At 40.4% G+C, this 22,282-nt stretch overlaps 1 protein-coding gene across 1 annotated transcript in view; it reads left to right on the top strand.

Annotated features, from left to right (window-relative positions):
• The first annotated feature begins 11,706 nt into the window (after window positions 1-11,706).
• The window catches only part of LOC139468106 (UPAR/Ly6 domain-containing protein crok-like), a 31,721-nt gene continuing 21,145 nt past the window's right edge, over window positions 11,707-22,282 (top strand). The window contains exon 1 of the mRNA XM_071249840.1: window positions 11,707-12,051. Coding sequence (XP_071105941.1) covers window positions 11,979-12,051 — 73 coding nt within the window. The 5' untranslated portion in view covers window positions 11,707-11,978. The remainder of the gene's footprint in view (window positions 12,052-22,282) is intronic.

Raw genomic sequence — 22,282 nt, 5'->3', positions numbered from 1 at the left:
CACCCGACCCTCATTGTAATACCACAGGGTTCAATTAGATTTTATATTCAAGAAAGGCTATTGGCTAAGGTACAACTTTATCATTTAAATACAGACAGTAACAGACGAAATGGACTGTGACTATTAACATATTTTATAGTAACAACTTTTTATTGCATGACCATAGAGAGTTTCTGTACATCTGGGTAGTTAACATTATATCGTGGTATGAAGTTTTGTCTTAATACATTCAAACATGGACACATTCACAAAAATTGAAAGTCATCTTCTACTACCGGCAGATACATAACATACAGAGTCGGTTCATCTTTCCATACCATGTCGTCCACCTATATTTAACATTATTCGCACTTCTCCCACTTTTACCAAACACAATAAACGTCTACATTCTCGACATGCTAGCAAATAATATTCAACAGCTGACAGTGATTCCTATTCTTTACACATGACTAATGTGGTAGATTCGGATGCTTTACCTTTACAATGCTGCTGAATACAATCTTTTAGTTTTTACTTGTAAATAGTGTCTGGTTTCCAATTTCCTATGGAATCTAACCATGGCCAAATTCAAAAGTAACTAGTAGTTGTTTGACATGTCTAACCTATGTTAAACACCCACACTGATCAAACGAAACCTTTTCTGACCGGGAATGCCTACGGGTTAGTTTGAAAATTGGTAGCTGTGCTATGTGTCAGTAGATGCTGTTGTAACTATGTCTGTAGTAATTGTCGATGGCAGGAACTGATTGAAGTGCTGGTAAAATGTCAAGCACTGTCGGCAGCGTAATTTAGAGTTATCTACCCCTGGTTATTTATAGACATGACTGGCTTGATATTCGAGATGTTTCGGGATGGGACTGTTTCTAGAAGGCTGACTTTAACCAGTTTAAAGAAGAGCGACACGGGGGCGATTCGGGGCCTTGTATCGACCTGAAGTGTGTTATCTACTTGCCAAATGCGGATTGAATACCTATTTAAAAATACCAACTACCAGAATGGACTAACAGGCCTGTCAGAAGACATTCGACAGTGCCAAAAATTCATGAGTGCACATTAATTTTACACATTTTACACATTGTTTTGCCTTGTTCGATTGTAAACCTAAAACTATGAGTTCCCAAATAATATTTTGATTGTTCATTGATCTTCTGTGGTCATTTACTGACATCACGCTTGAGTTCTATATGTACCGACTTCCGGATTAACATTTAATTTGAAATCACATCAATAACACATACTCATTAATATTCTGCATTTGAGGATAAAATAATCATTCAACATTTTGGAACGCTTAGCGAGAGAATCTGTTTTGGGTATCTCGGGCAAAACACTTTTTAGATGGATATTAATTATTTACTGACATATCCAATGGGATTTTGTTGACTTTAAACTCATTATTATATTTGTCTTCCATTTTGGTAACTGCCCGACACATGGCTCAGAAAATATTCGATAATTCCATGTGATGGAGGAAGCTATTGTCAACTCTGTGATTCCGCTGAACAAAGGGCAAAGCGAGCTCAGGTTGTATGTACCAGGTCTACTGGTGGGTGAAATGAATGTAATTACTTCTCGTGCCATTAACCCGCCGTCGTAAAATGCACCTGCAAAGTATTTATACACCATCCTCACTTCAGAATTGTGAAAACATATGCCGCCCCTTAAAGACCTCTTAACGCTTTGAGACGTTATTTTCAGATACGACTAATCTGATTGTTGAGTCATTCGAATAACAGTTTGATGAAAACAGTGGAGAATGTTTGTGTTGATTACAGGAGATCTATACAGTGTGGGGTCAGACTGCTGATCTTGAGTGAGTGAGTGAGAGAGTAATATTCCAAGCCATTGCGCGCAACACAAAGATTCAGCTTCACACATGAAATAGAACCAGAACCTTCGCTATGACGAGCGAAGTTGTTACCCAGTCAGGGTTGGTACAGATTTGTCGTCAACAAAGGCATTTTGCAAGGCTTTTTCAAGACACGTTAAATAAAATTCAAGAAAAATATATAAATAACACAAACAAGATAGAAAGATTCAGTGCCGTGAGGAAATATAAAGGGAAGTGACTCATCCCAGACCGCATTCACATTCGTTCTGTAGAACACTCTTAACTGTCAGTTTTGGGGTTAGAGTGTAACGGTATGGGATGGCATCACAGCTCACGACAGAACACAACATATAATTGTTGGATGGCTCACGCTACCGGGAGGACATGTTCGAGACCATGTCACGTTGCAGCAGCATAATGCCTGCCCACGGGTTGCACGTGTTGTAACGTCATACTTTTGGAGGCAGCACATCATTCCTGTTTCTCCAGACCTCTCCCCCATAGTATATGTCAGGGATGCGATGTAGCGCCACCTATGACAGGACCAGAACCCGTCTGCAACGCTAGTTCAAGCTGGTCAATCTTTGCTTGACATTTGGGACAAAATACCCCAATCTGCCAGTATCAACGGAAATGGCGGCCACACCCGATACTGACATTGTTAATTAAGTTGTTACACCAGCATTCTTTCAGGGCGGGTTGCTCTGTTTCCTGTAACCAGGCATGAGTTTTATCAATGAATTGGTTATGATGAAACACTGATCAGACAAATGAGCAAATATTTTGTGTTATTTCAATAACATAACATTTAAACATGCCTGCGAATGCATTAACTGTCAGGTCATTCTGGCAATTCATACCGATGACAGATCGAGTTCCGAAAGAATCCTGGAACCAGTGAAAACAAATCTCTTTAATACCACGTACACATTTACTATAACAGTCTATTTTTTCCTAGAGGTGTAATGATATTGTTTCAATAAGGGAAACAATATTATTTATAAAGATTCTGTTTATTTACCCACACTCAGCTGTACTTGTTACTGCCACTTAAATCAACGTGTGGAACATTCCACTGGGGCTGATGTTGTTCTCGATACATTCCGATATTGTTTACATTTGCAACATATGCCCCGCGTTTCGTGAATAATGAGAAATAGAGTGAGGAAATCTGACCTTTGAACACTATTTAAGTTATATCACTGCATGCCATATTGTTGTTGGAGGAAAGCCCGAATTGCTGCAGGTCTTACGAGTCCAGCACTTTGGTGAACTGACAAGCATGGGTAGGTGTGCTGACAAATCTCGAAATAAATGAGGGCGAATCTGGTATTAGATCCTACAGTCAAATGTTTCTGTTTCTGAAAGTGATACAAGTGAATTGGACGACTGGGCCCTCTGTGTTTCCTAATTATAATGAACTATGTGAAATTGCAGATGTAACAATCTCCTGGCTGTGTAATTAATGAAGACGGTCCAAGGTAGCTTGATGCTGCATAAATGGATGATGGGGTAAAAAAGAAAGTCACACCACATTGTCAGTTTCCTTCTTCAATATGGTAACACCAATTCCAGTGCAGATATGATCCTAACGTTGTTTATTGCTCCCTTTGATAAGGAGTTGGTACATATGTCAGCACTCATAACGATTCACAGTGTGGAGGAGGGGCAGGAAGCCATATAACTTAGTATCCTCATTATCTACTAGACTAGGGCGTGTATGCCCACCAGCACCGTGTTACAAGATACCATCAACTAATCAGCCCTATTTAACCCCACGAACCCATGTGGTCATTTCCTTAACCAAAATGGACAAGGCAAGGCTTTGATTTTGACTGCAGTATAATTGTATGTAGTGCTACAGGTTGACGAAGTATTTACCATACTACCTTGACATAAAACCTCTTTATTCCGTATTCCTGGGGACCTCTGGATAAATATCGCTAGTTCGAGACCAGTAGAATACAGATATTAGTGTTTAATAAGGATGAAGGTGAACATACAGTAACATCATCTACATGATGATAAGGGCGGTGGGGTAGCGTATTGGCTCATTTGTTCATTCGTCAAGCCGAAGACCCAGGTTCGATTCCCCACATGGGTACAATGTGTAAAGCCCATTTCAGGTGTCCCCCGCCGTGATATTCCTGGAATATTGCTAAAAGCGGCGTAAAACCATACTCATTCACTCACATGATAATAATGTAGTTCGAGTTAAAGAGGTGCCACTGTGTCCGCATATGACAAGGTCAGTTTACTTAAATATAGATCATAATCCCATCAGATGCAATAACCATTATCTATCAAGATCCATTAATCGTGGGTTTGAATTTTATTTTCGACCTGATAAAAATCCTTCTTATGTCAAGGCCATACCCGAGATTTCTGGTTTTAACCAATGGTCACCAGAACGTTAAGCTGACACGCCGTGATATAACTATAGTACAAGCGGAGTCCTCGCTCACAAATGCAGTTATTGCTGATTACCGTCCACGAAGGTTTGGATGAGGACTGATAACGGCCACCCAAACAGAGAAGCATTATAAAGATTCTGTTTTATTGGAAGTAATGGTAATGCTATAGACGAGCCGTGCGTGTATAGCATCCCTCACAGATAGTTGCATAGTGTACGTGTTGCTGTTGGATAAACCTGCACAGCTGATAGTATTTTTTGCATGGGTTATATATCTGTTCAGTTTACTGCACAGATAGGAGCTTCCTTTGTACGTGTATGATACCTGGCTATTAGTGTCAAGACATAAGAATATATCGATGCACCATACTAAAACATTTAATAATAACCATTTTTTCGGCCCATAGTCTTAAAATGTAGTCTTGAATTTTAGCTCAGGTACACTCAAAAACAAACAGTTAAGCACCATCTACACTAGAGTCTCCAACAATGCCATTTAAAAAGTGAAACAAAAAACTGTCTACCATACAGAGATTTCGATAGTTATCCCACAGCTCCAGTGTGTAGTGCTTGCTGCACGGTGCACGTGGTGATCAAGGCGGGGCACACTCAACTTTCTTCAGGTAATTTGGTACAGGCCATATCTTCATCAAAACAGACACAGACGTTTGTCCAGTGTCTGTAGGTGAAAGATGGACCACAGTTGACATTATAAACATTGGGATGTTTCACAGGGCCATCGGTAGACAGTTAGGGTATCACCATGCTGTTATTAGTCTTTCACCACAAAACGAGCTCTTACCAATGATGTGCAGGATCAACAAAGATCAGGACGACCCAGCGTAACATCAGTAAGAGAAATCAGAGCATTTCTCAGACTTGTACGACGTGTTCCCTTTGAAAAGACCATAAGTCTTAGAATTCAGTGGAATACTCACAGGAGGCTATCTGTAGGAACGGTAAGAAACCGTCTCAAGGTGGCAGGTCACCATGCTCGCAGACCAGTTAAACGGCCATTATTAACTGATCGACACATCAATGAACGTCTTCAGTGATGTAGAGCACGGAGACTTTGGAATCTGGCTTTCTGGCTCAAAGTTCATTTTTCGAACGAGTGCAGGGTGTTATTGCATGTTTTGGATGGACGGGTTCAAGTTTGGAGACAGAAAAACATTTAAAATAACTAGTTCCATTCACTGGTGGATCAATTATGATATTGGGTGCCATTTAATACGACTATAAATTCGATCTGGTCACTGTACGTGGTACCCTACACGGACAAAGGTATTCATACGTGGTTCCTCACTTTCACAACCTATGTACATGGACGATAGTGACACAGGTCACGAGCCGCGGCCGTGGTCTCCTTGAAGCCCGGATCTTAATCCCATGGAGCACCCGTGGGACATTCTTGGCGGCAAATCCGACGTAGAGACCCCCAGGCCATACTGTAGTAGAACTGGATGCTGCTTTACATCACGAGTGGCAGCGTTTGTCACAACTTACAATTCAGTGTCTGAGGGCCCATTCAGTGATTTCTGCACATATCCAATACACGTTACTGAGCAGTGTCACTCTGAACTCATCTTGACATTAGGAATGACATTTCTGGGACCCGCCAATTTAAGGCAAAGGCAAACCTTTTTTATATCATTTTTTTTTTGTTCACAATGTATGCATTTGTAATGTCTCTGCAAAAGACAGCTTTTTGTTTATTTTCCTCAATAAAAGTAATTTTCAGTTTTTAATGTTTTCAGGTTTCATTTTGTTTTGATTACATCTTCGGGAAGACATTGTTCATCATTTAGAAAACAAGTGAGTATGATTACATTGACATCACACTGAAAAAATGACTATAGGCAAAGTTGTGTAAGTATAAAAAATAGAATGGTAAAAGTAACTTGGAATGCTTGCTGGGTTAAAGGAGGTTAATATATGATGCGAATTGATTTGTTACATCGATTTGCACTAAGCAAATGTAAGAACACGCCAGTGGATAATTACAGTGAACAGTGAACCTACCACGTCTGGCATTGAATATCTGGAGAGTAAAACTTCCAACCCCGTTTTTGTAATGACATTTGTAATGATGTAACTTTATGGCCCAAACAGAATCCTTATCGTCCCGGTGGCCTTCCGTTTTCGCTCCGCTTTTCCCGAGCTACGGTTGGTTGGTTGGTTGGTTTGTTGTTTAACACAGCACTCAGCACTGTAAATAATCGTGTCTGGACCAGACAATCCTGTGATTAACATCATAAGCATCGATCCACGCAATTGGGTTTGATGACATGCATCAACCAAGCCTGACCACACGATTCCGTTCGTCGCCTCTTACGACAAGCATAGTCGCCTTTTACAGCAAGCATGGGTTGCTGAAGACCTATTCTACCTCGGATCTTCAGGGGACTCGAGCTACGGATAGCTCAACAAATATTCGATTGACCGCATGACAAGTATCATAATATATAAAACTCATATTCATAGTTAAATGAGTCACGCGTACCTCTACATTTTACAGCGATGACATATTATTCACATATAAACACTATTATCAAATGTTTATGATCCTTGAGTGAAAGGTTCTTCGGGCGTTGATGAGAGGGGCGTGAGTAGTTGACAAACAATAAATACTTGAACAAGTTTTATGAATTATATTCTTCGTTTGTGTGGACTTTGCTAACAACTACCGAGTGTTAAGATTCAACAAAAATAGATTCTTTAATGATTTCAAACTCAGATAAACACACCCTGATTGTGGAGGATGACACTCAAGCAAGACAAGTCCTACTTACAAATGGTTGGCAGATATTTTAAGAGGCACATACGCACATATGCTCTCCATACAGAATTGACTATGAAAACATTTTTCTAATCTTGAATCTAAACATGTTGATGATGGGGAGCTATCTCCTCGCACCGCGTGTGTTCACTCCGCGTAATATGTCAAAACTTGCCTTGGATAATGACTGTAGACATTTCCCCACAGGGTCTAGGGCTCGTTTCTCTATCCTCCGTACAGTGGCCTGACTTGCACCACTGGTTCTATAGGCAGCCTCGTTGATGAAGAGCTTTGCGCCTTCTAAATTGACTGAAAACGTGATTTATGTGAAAAGCAACTGTTACGAAACTGATGTTTATTTTTAGCTGAGGCTTAAAGGGTACCAGAGATAGAAGCTTCCAAACACTCGCCACAGGTGATAATATTGTGTTAAACCTAAAGAGTTATCATAAACAAATGGGGATTCGTCATTCTCCCTTAATATATCAATCAAGCATTTCGTACTGCAAAAATTAAATTGATTACTTCGTCAAACCGTTTATGACAAAATATGTCAATATTATTTTAAAAATTTGCACGTACGAGGAATGGTTGTTACGGACTGATAATTGCAGCAATAGCACACGCGGGGAAGGGGTGGGTGAGATCGAGGATGTTCAGTGTGGGGCAGGACCGAAGTCCTGGACGCTCTCAGGAGTCTTGCACCCGGTGTCACCCTTCGACCTACGCGTTGCCAACGTTGCTTCACTTAGTCTAATGTGTGTCCTGTGTACTGTTCACAGGACCAAGTCCTAAAATAGATCGCCTTCTTATGCTTCAGTGTAACTAATTATATAAATATAAGCAGGTTGCTTCATGCTCCCAGCTCAAGTCGAGATGGTTTAAGTAATAGATAAAGGTTTTTAACACCGACAATTCAAGCTGATTAAGTCTTCCCGAATGACATGTTTACTGGGAAAACGTTTCAACCTTTTCTCCTGACATCCGTTTAATTACAGAAAGAGTTTTGCATAGACGCCAGCTAATGTCGTCAATAATTAACTGTAAATATTCCATGAGGTCTATTATTCGCAACAACATTTTCATTACACTAAACTCTGCGTTATTTATCAGTTACAGGACTGGTTTATTTATATGTTTGCATGAATCATCCCATTAACTATTTAACTGTGTTGCACTTAAACGGGTGATCTATTACTGCAGTATCACTTCAGGTGGGATCACTGAAATTGCCTGTCTTGAATTTCCCTGTCAGCAAACGCGAGTATTGTGCAACATCCTATTGTGTAACATTCCTGAGGTTTTTCCCATACCCATTGTCACTACCCTTTGCCATTCACATATGTGTGTGAATATAGTTTTACGCCGATGTCTAATACAGCTATACCACGGCGGCTGTAGGTAACGGAGTGCGAACCAAACAGTCTAGACTGACTTTTAGTCCCAGAAACAAGTTATCTTATGTAAAAAATATATATCTACAAAATTTAAAAAAGCAAAACATATCCAAATGGAACCCAGAATAATCCTTAATTTCCTAGAGCTGAGGCAATATAGACTTACCAAATCATTCTAGTTCGAGTTGGACTCCTTTTTTAATTTATTCTCTAGGGTCTGGGAGACAGATTACAACCAGTCAATGCCGTCGGGATATAAAAACAGCTAAATATTCAATGATCGGTTTCTAATTTCTCGCCGGCGGGGCTCTACTCTCTCCGGGACAATCAGACGACGCGCAGAATAGTAAGAAGACAAAATGGACACATAGAAGAGCCCGATGACTGTCAGAAGACCCCTGAAGTAGTAAGAAGACAAAATGGACACTTAGAAGAGCCCGATGACTGTCAGAAGACCCCTGAAGTAGTAAGAAGACAAAATGGACACTTAGAAGAGCCCGATGACTGTCAGAAGACCCCTGAAGTAGTAAGAAGACAAAATGGACACTTAGAAGAGCCCGATGACTGTCAGAAGACCCCTGAAATAGTACGAAGACAAAATGGACACTTAGAAGACCCGGAGTACTGTCAGAAGACGCGTAGAATAGTACGAAGACAAACGGGACACGTAGAAGACGTCAGAACCCCCCTAAAGTAGTAAAAAAGACAATGGACAATTAGAAGAGCAGGAGTGCTGTCAGAAGACCCCTGAAATAGTAAGAAGACAAAACACACAATGAGATGAGCCGGAGTTCTGTCGGAAGACCCGTAAAATAGTATGAAGATAAAACTGGGCAATAAGAAGACCCGGGTGTAGAAAAGAGACCCGTAAAATAGTAAAACATCAAACAGGGCACCAAGAGTGTAGAAATTTAAGTGACAAAACCCTTTCCATATTCATAAGACATTTCGGCTAAACGCAGTCAATTGTACGATTCCGACTGTATCATGAGCATGTGTTTATTATGACACCACGTGTTGGCGAAAAGGTCAGCGTATCCTGAAACATGGGTGGCACCCGTCACAAACACAAGGTGCCAAGGCAAGTCAATTGTTCAGCAGAAAAAAACACGGGAACATGTGGTACAAGTCAAAACAGTGAATTCAATCGGACATATTTTTTTTGAAAGATGTTCCCAACTTGTCTGCCATTAACTGTTTGGAAATCTTTGCACAGGACTTGAATCTTCGTGTTGGTAGAACGAGCATACTCGATTATGCCTCAAAACACCAAAGACCAAAGGAATATTGGGAAGTTGACGTCATCCCTCTTGTCATACAGTCGTGTGAAGAGTGTTTTGTCACTTTGAATCTTTATGCATCGATCTAAATATGAAACAGATGAGTCGGCCTCACTTGTCTCCTTTATTTCTAGTTCAGGTGAAGAAGAATACACGAAGAAGACCCGGAGTGCTGTACGAAACCCCATAGACTAGCAGGTGACAAACAAGGCACTTAGAAGGCCTGAAGTATAGTAAGAAGTCACGTAGCGTAGTACGATGGTGAAGTAAAATAAGGTTTAATGACGCGTTCAAGATTGTTTCATCATATAGCTTGGTGTCATGTGTGTGTGTGTGTGTGTGTGTGTGTGTGTGTGTGTGTGTGTGTGTGTGTGTGTGTGTGTGTGTGTGTGTGTGTGTGTGTGTGTGTGTGTGTGTGTGTGTCTTATGTAGGTTTTATAGGGCCCCACGCAGACTTCGACTCAACCAGTCCTTGTTTTATCCCCTTATTGCCGAGCGTCAAGCAGGGTAACAACAAAAACATTTTTTACCTCGAACGCGGATCGAACTGCCGACATTCTGCTCTCCGAGCAGACGCTCTATCCACTAGACAACGGAGGCGGACGAGAACTAGAAAGAACACTTCTCGAAGACCCTGTCGGACAACTGTAAGAAGATAAACATAACACTTGGAAGACTTGAGTGTAAAAAAGGCGACCCTCGGACTAGCGAGAAGACAAACAACTAGTACACTTAGAAGAGCCGGAGTACTGTAAGGCAAACAGAGCACTTGGAAGACTTGAGTGTAAAAATGACGACCATAAGACAAGCGAGAAGACAAACAACAAGTACACTTAGAAGACCTAGAGGACTGTCAGAAGACACGAAGATTAGTAAGAAGACAAACAGAACACAAAGCAGACCCGGAGTGAAGACGACTCGGGTATATTGAGAAGACCCACAAGACACTGCGCAGACCAAGCGTATAATATAAAACACCCATCAAAACGTAAGGAGAAAATGGTGAGGATACCGGTAATAAGAAGACGCACAGAACATTTAGAAGATTCGGAGTATAATTGTTTCGTTTTGTTTGTTAGTTGTTTACCGCCGCACTCCGTAATATTCCAGCTACGTGACGACGGTCTGGAAATAATCGAGTCTGGATCAGACAATCAAGTGATTGACATGCATCAACCAAGTAAGCGAGTCTGACCGTTAGTCGCCTCTTACGGCAAGCATCGTCGCCTTTTACGGCAAGCATGGGTTGAAGAAGACCTGTTCTTCACGGGACCTGAGTGTTATAAGAAGAAGACCAACACGGAGAACACTAAGAACGAAAATATGAACACCAACAACCCTGAACACCTAAAAAATCCCAGAGAGCACTTAAACGATTGAACAAACATGGTTCCCCGTAACAATGATGCAGCCACCACATCTGGTTGAGTTTGCTTGATGGGTTAACCGACAAAAAAATCATGACATCAAAGATCCACGATGTTTGTTACAATAAGTGACCATATTTGCCAACAACAAGCACATGAAGGGTTTGGTGAGACCAAAGATCTCCTACTACAAGGACATGTGTGGTCTTAGCTGGGATAGAATTGATCCTCTTCTGCCTAATGGCGCCACCCTTGACCTACCATGTATCACTGAGTTAACGCGCTTGTTAATCTTGGTTCATTTGGACGAATTATCATTCTGCAATGTCTCACATAGTTTAAATTTCAAAAATACAGCTAAAACAAATATTGGAAACATGTATGTCTAAAAATATCAAAAACCGCTTCTGGTCAATTTCATCAACTCTAATCAGTGCAAAGAGATCAGCCCTCTCGCGAGTGACAATTAAAGATTGGTCCGCCGTCTCCGTGCCCCAGATGACCGCTGCCTGCTATATCTTCCTTCGTGCCAATGCCATTAGGCAGTTTCACCAGTCTCCAGTAGTTGTTGGGTCTCTCTGCTTATTACGTTCTGCAGAACCGCTAACGCTCGATATCAGCCGAGTCTCTCATGTTGCTAGTAGCGGGCCGCCATTGGAGGTAGTTGGACTCTCGTGGTAGTGGAGAGCGTGAGCGTGCGAGGAGTGAGCGGAACGCGCGGTGTCAGCGCTGGAGGACATACTCGCATGTTGTGGCAGCGTGTGAGACAGACGGTGGTTGTTTCTAGTGTGCATCTGCAATTCTCTGCTAGGATCGCACTATGATGTGTTTGCAATCAAGCGTTCCAGCTGCCGAGATCACTAATTAGATGCCCGGATGTGTACTACTTTGACATTTCTGTAGGAGCGAAAATGGAGTCAGCGAAGAAATGGCTTACCTCGGCGTGTGTGCTTGTTCTTGCAGTATGCCTGTTTATTCAGAAAGGTAAGAATCAGTACTTAATCAGAAACGTCAGTTTGATATATATTGCCAATCTTGATTCAGCCGCATGTCGTCTTATTCCTATGGCGTTCCTTTGGCGATATTAATGTCTTTTAAACGCACCAAAAGACAATGTTTTTATCACTACGCTTTTTTAAATCGTCATTTCCACCCTGCCAACTGATTTAGCACGTATTTTGTCTAAATCCAGCCTTTCTTGTCTGGTGTCTACTTTCCGATCAAACCGAGGTGTTTCATGTAGGCTATTGACCGGTTACCATTGGACTGAGTTCAATCGACAGACGATATTAATGCTGTTCTCCCTGTCGTGGAGGAGGTCAGAGTTAATTTGGTTTTAGTGGTTGGGGACCCCTGCAGCTCCCAGGGATTGGGACGAAGGTCAAGGAAGGTCTGTCGAACGAACTGGGCCCGAGAAAAACGCAGGAATGACCATCACAGTGTCCGCGCCACGAGAGGTCGGATGTCAGGAGGGCTGTGTCGGTCATGTCCCCTTGACTCAAGTTCTGTAGGTTATTGGAAGGGGAATGCGATGTTAGGCTACAGGGTGACTGCAAATAGGTTCACTTTAATTAACTGATAGCAACGGATCACGTTACAGGGGTTTTAGTACCTGTGCCGCTTACATAACTCGGGGAATTTTCGGGGAGAGACAAGCGCTTATGCTGGCGTCTTCGTCAATTTTGTGTAAAATGATGAGGAACATATAATTATATGTGTGATGTTAAAATAACAGATGAAACGTCGTGAGATTCACTGCAACTGTGGTCAGCGAGACTTTAAGAAAATCAATTCGTATTTCCTTTAACAGTGTCAAACGGCTGCGGTCTGCATCACTAGGTTATTGACTTTGCCACAGTCGGAATTTATGTCTGGGTTGATGGTGGTAAGCGGCGGCGCATTGTCATTAATACATGTTAGAACCTTTATATTCATATCAGGTGGAACATTTGTAGCGAGATATTTTAAAACGCACTGGATGGATTATTTGCAAGTGTAACAACAAAGGCAATGGCCTACAACGTCAATTTTATATCACTCTTCTGTACAATGGTCTTCAATATTACATGCGACTACATGAATTACATTCCGTGAAGATCCGGGGTAGAATAGTTCTTCAGCAACCCATGCTTGCCGTAAAAGGCGACTATGCTTGTCGTAAGAGGCGACTAACGGGATCAAGTGGTCAGGCTCGCTGTCTTGGTTGATGCATGTCATCGATCCCAATTACGTTGCTCACGATGTCAATCACTGGATTGTCTGGTCCAGACTCGATTATTTACAGACCGCCGTCAAATAGTTGGAATATTGTTGAGTGCGGCGTTAAACAATAAACAAAGAAAGAAAGACATGAATAACACAAAAATACAAACTTGATTGTTATTGTCTTTGACAATGATGTTTTAATGTATCCATGCCATTGATTTTTAAACTAGTCTGTCATTAACATTAAAACGTTCTATGTCATTGATGTTGGCATTAAAATCATACTATGACGTTGACGTTGGGATGTATCCATGACAATGACGTTGCCGTTAACATGTATATCCGGCATTGACGTTGCAATGTATGTATGAAGATGAGGATTAAACCCATGGATATTAAATTTAAATGTCCCCAAAGCAAACAGAGGTGATATGTATATACATATATTGATTGTATTCTGTCCGTGGAAACAAGAGAAAGGTTATTCCCATAGCAGCAATAAAACTGATGTGATAGCAGGCTGGAACTGACATGTGGTTGAAGTGGGCGTGGTATGAGTAAGACCTTGTTTTATCTATGTGTGGAGTCCTAATGTACATCTGGTCGCAATCAGAAGACGCACGATAGGATGTAGGATGTTGTCAATGGGCTCGGTGTATACACAGGTCTCCACATCGAGCAACTGGCTCACCCCGAGGCTAAATACAGGTCCCCTCGTCGAGCAACTGGCTCACCCCGGGATTTTTTGGTGCCGCCTAGCTGCTGTATCCATCCTCTGGGTGTTCATGTAATTCTGGGAGGGTCCTCTTCGCCTCAGATTGTGAGTCATCAGCCCTAAATCTGCTGACCTGATTCCTCGAGTCGGCTGAATCATTGGACGCATGTTTTATTACATTTTCATGTTGATATGTGGGAGAATGTGTCGGAGATTGTAATACTTCTCCGTGACATGTACCTTAATATCACAGAGCGTGGTAGTTTGGAATACCGTGATATAATACGCTCTTTCATTAAAATATACTATGTTGAGTTTTATTGTCACGACCATCACTCATACACACAGGTTTGATTGACCCTTTTCATAGTCAGAAGAACAACAATACGATATCACATTAATCCTCCATTTGCTTGTTGACTGGCCTTATAAACCTGAATGCAACAAGTTCTATATTAGCTTAGTACCATGTATAACCCGGGCCTAATAATGGACATAGTGTGCATTATTATGTGATTTCCATGTTTACATGCCAAACAAATATCACATGGATTTGTTGCATGTCATTTTCAGATAGAAGCATTATATTTGTAACCTTGCTCAAAGGCATTACTAAAGTTATATTTACTAGCATATTTATTGGAAAATTTTACCCCACAACCGATGCTAACTAGAGCGTAGAAGACGCTGCTTCCGGGGAGTAATTTTACGATTTAGCACTGGAACCGTAGAGCAACACCCATATGGCACGAGACTGCTGCGTCATACGGAGGAGTCGTTGTTAGTTGGCGACGGGCACTCAAGACACTGCCTCTTTTAAGAAGCTGTAAACAAACCGTCGCTTAGTACCGTTACTGTGTCAGGAATTTCCACGCCGACACTTTGTCTGCTTGCCATCCCACACTGTGGATTGCAACGTCATACCCCGACGCCAAGTCTTACATAAGTCACATAAATCACGTGGCTAAGACGGAACAGAATGCGTTTGTAATAACCATAGAGAATATGTACCTCTCTACATAGGCATTTGGCAATGCATCGATTCTCTCCAAGTACCTGATGGGCCGGGGAAATAGTCCGAATACTCAAGATGCCAATAGTCGGGGCATTCGTGTTTATACAGACCCCGTTAATCCAATGATGCCTTTCCAACAAAGACGTATATGTAAGTACCGATCATTTGTATATGTAAATATGTTTAAATACGAAAGTCTTGAGAAGGCTGACTTTCCACCTAAACAATGTCCACACTAACGCGGTAACGCTGTACGATTCACTCGTAATCTCGTGATTGTATATCTCGAATACATCCGAGTCTCGAACTCCGTTCTTTTCAATGTTTATCTATCGTCCCCTTTATAACAAGCTAACGTTCATATTGCATGACATTCTTTATTACGGGGTAGTTTGTTCTGTTAAATACATTTCGAGATGTCTCTGGTATCTGGTGAAGGAATAAGGAATGTTGCAGTCAGCTATATTAATGCTATGTCAGGCTCTCTGTAAGTAACCGAATCAAGATCAGCCAAACCAGCAAATGATAAACACAACCAGACCACACAATCTGTCTTACCCTCAGACCATTTTGGTCTCGTATTACGACATACATGAACAGTGGGACGTAGTTGGGTATCCACGTCATCCCTACTATGGACGAGATCTAATAGATTAGTACCCAATATACACAACAGAGGCGGGAATTGCCACAAAGCGATATGATCCCATACAGAGGCCGCGAAAACGATGAGATGAGGCTAATAACGAATGATTGTGTTGCTAGCAATGCAAATTTGGCAAGAGCACGTCATGGTATGAATGTCAGCCATGTATGTCAATGGGAGAGTGGAGGATGCAGCTTCAAACGGATTCATTTCGTTGTTATTAACTTGAAAGCTACTGTCATATTGACTGACTGCTTGTTGACCGAGACAATGGTAAGTGGAGTTCATCAAACATTAGATATAATGTAGCGTAGTTTTGTACAGGATCTGGCCGTTTATGGCATCGTAGATGCGACTTAAATGATTACGATCATATGACATTGAAACCAGTTATGGGGCAAATGTCACCACTCATAGTTATATGTAACCGTTGCGTTAATAATATATCATTGACATTTTACACCAACTTTTTGGTGAGTTACTGTTAAAAAGGCCGTGTTGAAAATACTTACGCTTTGAAATACTCATATAGAATATTTGTAAGTGGTGGAGACGGGCTACAAGGGGCGAATAACGTATGATTACAAAATCATCACGATCTTCAAACAATGCGATGCAATTATCCTAATATGGTCATATTTTTCATCTTTAAATAAATGAGACTTCATTTCATTGTTTGGAATCCCTTGTATCGTAATTCAGTCATGTTTAAACATAACTCCGTCTAGCGAATCAACAGGATGTAGGTAACACACGGCCACAAGGTGAGATGTGGTGATTTGTAACGAGAGAGTAAGCGAGCGACCTGCATGACTGCTGAAGTCTGTGTTAGCTGAGGCAGTGATGGTTCTGAGGGCACAGAGAGGGCGTGAATCACACCTCCCTGGACAACAACACACGTGTTTTACCTACATCCATAGACCCACGGGTACCACTGTGGTGGGAGAGACGGAGGAGGACACCTGCTGTAGTCCCTACACATATTGCTAACCAATCATGGTTTTCTTGCAATCATCCGTTAAATTTGAAGTGCCGGCAGAGAATTCTTAACTTCGGCCATATTTAACTCTTCTGTTTGGTCGATTCCGCCTATTTTTAGCACCAACTGATTTTACTGTAACCACGGAAGCCAATTTTCCTTTTTATCGATCTGTTCCCGCTATGGGGGACTCTCAGCGAGAGGCTCAATATATATTGAACTTCTTAGCATAAGTAAATATTGCCCTGTCGCCCTCGCTTTCAACACAACTGTTTATTTGAAGAATTATTCGATAATTTGAGCAGTTTATGAAAATAGTCTTGCTATTTATTTCTAGCTGACCTGTAGTAGATCCAAGGCTTGTGGCTGTGCTCTCAATAGCCGCCCCCGGCTGGTTGTCGGGGGACTCGCGTCACACGCTCTTCTGCACTTGAAGGAGCATCGGCACTCCGTGGATGGAAGTGGATGTTGACATGGCTTGTTGAAGAGTACAAAAGAGAGTTCATGGTGTATTATATATAGTACTTAACCGTGTCTTTGAAAGCGGGATCAGGTTTAGGACCTAATGGTGTATTTACCATCAAGGACAAACATAATGGGATATGCCACTTCAAAATAATATGATAGAAATTATGTATACCGTGATGTGTTTTCAATTCATAGTATTTTCTAATAGTTTCAGAATCTTTTATATTCTCTGTCTTTAATTATGATATAATGCGTAATATTTTTTTTAACTCCGTGGATATCCTTTGTGAAGTTCCCAAGGACAATGGAATATGTCCAAATTCCAAATTGTATGGTGTTATGACGAATTGCTGATTGAAACATTTGCCACCAGTCACCACATTTGTGTCTTTTTGGAGGTGATGGAGTACTTTTGTGGTTGTGGGGTGGATTAAGAGACACGAACAAGTATGTGAAGCCTATTTTTAGCTCACATTTACATATTCGTAGCGCTTTGTTCGTTTGTCGTTTTACATCTCCTCTCATACTACAATGACTACTGAGATGTAAGAATAATGCAAGTTGTGGTGTCTTTTAGACTTGCTCACAGAATTCCATCCCGACTTTAAACAGGGCCGCCATTATAACTTCATATTTCAGGTGAGCTATAGTGCTCTATTGTTGGTGGATCCTGTCTTAATAACGCTTGGAATGATGCTCGAAGGGCGTCAAATCCAAGTCATTCGCTTGTTTTCCTTGGATCTGTATTTAAAGTAACGTCCATTTATGCCACAGTTCTATAGGACGGCGAAGTTGTCGAAATTCGACTGAACGTATAGTGTTCCTACAGGTATAAAAAACATCCCGAATACTAAACTCCGTATCATTATTAGGTATGTTTCAAAAGGTTAATGTGTACTTCTTATCAAAAGACAAAAATATCTTATCTTATCATGGACAAAAATATTTCGTTGTAGATCGGTTCGGTTAGTATTAGCAAATGAACATATTCCCTGAAACATTTCATTTTGTAAATCGAGACTTATTCTACGGCATGCTCACCTCTACATAAAAGCAGCCTTTGCCGATAAAATATTCATAGCTTTCATGCCACGAGATTTTATACCTTACAAAAGCCAGATGTACTGAAATGAAGCACATCGCCATTTCTCTTCGAGAGTATCAACACAAACAGTGGCTTTTCAATCGACGTGAAGGTCGTCTTCCTAGAGTAATAGTTTTCTAACAATCACTTGATGTGTGGGAAGGAACACTAGCAACTGTATATACAGTTGGCAAGAAGGGTTTTTTTCCAGACAGATAAACACTTACCTACTCCATATGGTGTCAGCAATTACACTGCATTGTGTTGCTGTCTTCACATACACTGCGCCAAACAAACTGTCTTCAAAAGCTTAATTTACCATTTTTACATTTGTCGCAATGTTTGATTTCACAACCTAATCCCTCAAGGCAGAAAAGGCAGAAACGCTGTTTTAATATCGTTTTGACATCGTTTGAGATGAGGTCGCGGTATATCCCGCTGAAAGTGCCTAGTAGATTGTTTATCCTTCAGGCCGGCAACTAGAATCAGTTAAGTCTTAAAGTTATTTTGGTCGCGTAATTTCGTTTCCCTGTGAACGATATCAAAGAGTCTGGTTGAGATATGTAACAAAGTCCAACTCCCGCCATGAGTTGTCTTTGATGGAAAAAATGCACGCTAATCACATTATTAAGGTATTTTTTTAATTATGACACACCTATAAATACGTTTCAAAGATACATTGAAGTTGTTTTCCTTAGATGTGATAGTAGTCCTTATCTTTAGAATGTATCATAACTTCTCTTAAAAGATGTAAAAGTAAGCTATTGTTAATTTTGGATTGTTTCCTGCATGTTCTGATTTATTTATCTATAAGCATGTGGTTGAATTGACGATCCGTCGTTATAACTACCAGATAGTGGCTTTATATACGAGTCCTTTTATGGAGTTGGATGATGGCATGTTTCAGTTTAAACGCGTCACTAGCCCCGACACTCAGTTATCGATCTCATCAGCTATTATATGAAATTAGTGGGTATTGATGATTTTATACTTCCTAATGAGTGTTTTCAACATTTGTGTTAAAACTCATCGATTGCTATTCCACTCGTCATACCTAACGCAATTATTATGGTGAAATTAAGGCGTTTGAACATACAGAAAAAACACATTAACTGGAATTCCACTGGTGTTATCCATGGTGTTATCGAGTTATCCGTGGCTGGAGACAAGCGGAGTGTTAATATCAAGACACAGGATCGTTCAAGATCTTCCGGACAATAAAATTTCATAGTGTTCGTTGTATCAGGCGAAAACTCGAAGTCGTAGGAACCATAACAAATGCATTTCCCTATACGTAATTCGAAAAAAGCGGAGTGTCGATATATGGCCATTATTTCTGCAAGAATCCTACAATTACATTCTTTAAACGTCAAGCAGTTCGAGTAAACGAGATTTCAGTGTAGGGGATTGCATTTTTTCTATCAGTTCTCAGATAGATCTCACGAATACTTCTGGATGATTCTGGCATCACTGGTAATTACCATTATTCCTGGTGCCATTGCTCAACATCGAAGTATTGGATACCTTAAAGATTATACTTGACTGTTAATCACGTATGTAAAGTAAATGTGACATGTATGTATGTTGTGTACGTTCCGCACAACAAATGCTCATAGCGTCATGTTATTAACCTGGTCAATGGACCAGTTTGCTTCATTTTGCGCTCTCAGCTCCATAGGGACCATACAAGCCAAGCTGCAAGTTTGGCTCCAAGTTTGGCTCCAAGTTTGGCTCTATTCCCATCGGCTCTATTTTATCGGATACACAGCCACTGCTTGGTGAACGGAGCCATCACATGTGTCTTCGTTGTACAATGTAGGGCACGGCCGTCCCCCCAGAAACTCTCAGGAGTCGAGCTTGCCTTCACCTTATCCGTGGCCTATGCGCTGTGTGCGAGATCACCTTCCACCATAGTTTATACACACTAAAGTGCAACATCGACGTATTTTATGCAATTCTGACTCATAGACGTTATTCACGTACGATATGTATTGATAGGTATCTATACCTTACAGAGGGGAAAGCATGTGCATTTATTCTATATCTCTGTATTTTACAAACAAAAGCGGGCTATACGAATGTTGTTTTATTGCTATTCGTGTATGTATAGGTTGCCGGGGACATGGAGCTCAACCCGGGCTCACTGAACCGTGAAAAAGACCAGCACGAGAAATCTGTGTTAGTATTTCACCTCAACACAAGAAGTGTACGCAATAAGTTAAATTTTCTATGTGAGTATTGTTCCGACTTTCACGTCGTTTGTTTCACTGAAACGCATTTGGATGATACAGTCAATAATGATGCGTATCGATGGCAAAACTACCATGAACCAATAAGAAAAGATAGAAATGCATTTGGGAAAGGGGTAATCGTTTATGTACATGAAACGTTCGCATATAAAAGATGTATTAGAAAATGTTCTTGATGAAACTATGTGAATACAGACATTCACTAAATCATTCATATTGGGGTTCGTGTACAGACCATAGTATGATAAGAATAATTTCTGGAATCGCCTAGACGACAGTATTGATAATGGGCTCGATATACATGTAATTTAGTGATTGTAGGAGATGTTAATGAAAATCTTTTGTCTGCGAGAAATCGTCATATTAATGGTTTGTTAGACAGAACAAAATTACACCGTTTGAAAAATGAACCTACTCGAATTTCTAAAACAACGAGTACTTTACTAGATCCGATAACTGAAAGTGGAGATGTTTCTGTTGATGATTCTGGAGTGATTGCTTTTCATAATATAGATAGTGATCATAGGGGCACGTATATATCAGTGAAAACACATCTATCAACCAAATCATCATTTTCTAGATATATATGATGTTATGGAAGAGGTGAATAGGATAAAGAAAAACAAACAAAGACAAGGACAGAACGTTGTATAGACAACAAAGTAATAAAGTAAATAATTTGAAATATTATGCAAAGGAAATGTTCTACTCCAATTTAGACAATTTCGTTAGAGAATTATACGCAGAAAACCAATCTTCTATATTTAGTGAAAACTACAGGTAAGACATCATTTACTCCCCCTATGCGCAGGTATGTTACAGACGAGACCCCAAATATATACTCAGATTTAGATAAAGCTAATGAGTTAAAAAATATATTTTTCATCCATAGCAGATGTTGATGAAAGTAAGACGAGATTGCCAAATGCTAAAAACGTACAGATAAAACATTAAGCACATTGAGAATAAACGTGTATGAAATAAGTGATATAATATAGTCCCTCCCTTTGAATAAATCTTCGGGGCAGATCGTATAAGTCGTAAAATTCTAAAATATGCTGTGGCATCTTTAAGTGAAGTCTTATGTCTGTTATCTTATATCTCATTGAGAACGCGTACATATCACGGTCAATGGAATAAGCTCAAGTAAATGCCACTTTTCGAGAAAGGTGATCCAACACTATCCTCAAATTATAGTCCAATATCTGTGATAAGTTGTATCGGAAAAGTATTCGAACGAGTTATATTCAAGCACTTGCACAATTATTTTCATGAGAACTCGTTGCTGCACAAATACCAATCCGGATTCGAAGCTGGTCACTCGACCGTCCACCAACTCGTGGAATTATAATAATTATTATAATCAAGTGTTCAAAGCAGTCGATAACAAAGAGTTATATTGTATGGTATTCTGTGATATTTCAAAGGCGTTTGGCACAGTGGGCTAATATATAAATTGTCATGTTATGGGGTAAACGATCATCTGCTAAAGCTGATGTGCCACAGGGATCGGTACTAGGCCGTTTCCTGTTCCCTGTGTACATCAATGATATTACTGAGAAATTAAACTGTTCAACAAGATAGTTGCCGACGACATATCCCTCGGCATATCATCCAATAACACTGAATGAATAGAAACTACTATGAATACCAATTTAAACAAAATTTATGAATGAGCTCAAGACTGGCTGATTCCGGCAAAACAAAATCAATTAATGTTTCCTCAAAAGAGCCGCATCGAAATTAGTTTAGGATAATGAAAACATTGAAAATGTTAAAACACAAACATCTGGGAGTCATATTGTCAGGCAAGTGGTCATGTCATATTGACTCAATTATTAAAACTACACCAAA

Source organism: Haliotis cracherodii, unplaced genomic scaffold (assembly GCF_022045235.1).
Source record: "Haliotis cracherodii isolate W230 unplaced genomic scaffold, xgHalCrac1.p SCAF_2, whole genome shotgun sequence".
NCBI lineage: Eukaryota > Metazoa > Mollusca > Gastropoda > Lepetellida > Haliotidae > Haliotis > Haliotis cracherodii.
The sequence above is the reverse complement of the archived record's forward strand: the minus strand, read 5'-3'. Positions and strand labels throughout refer to the sequence as shown.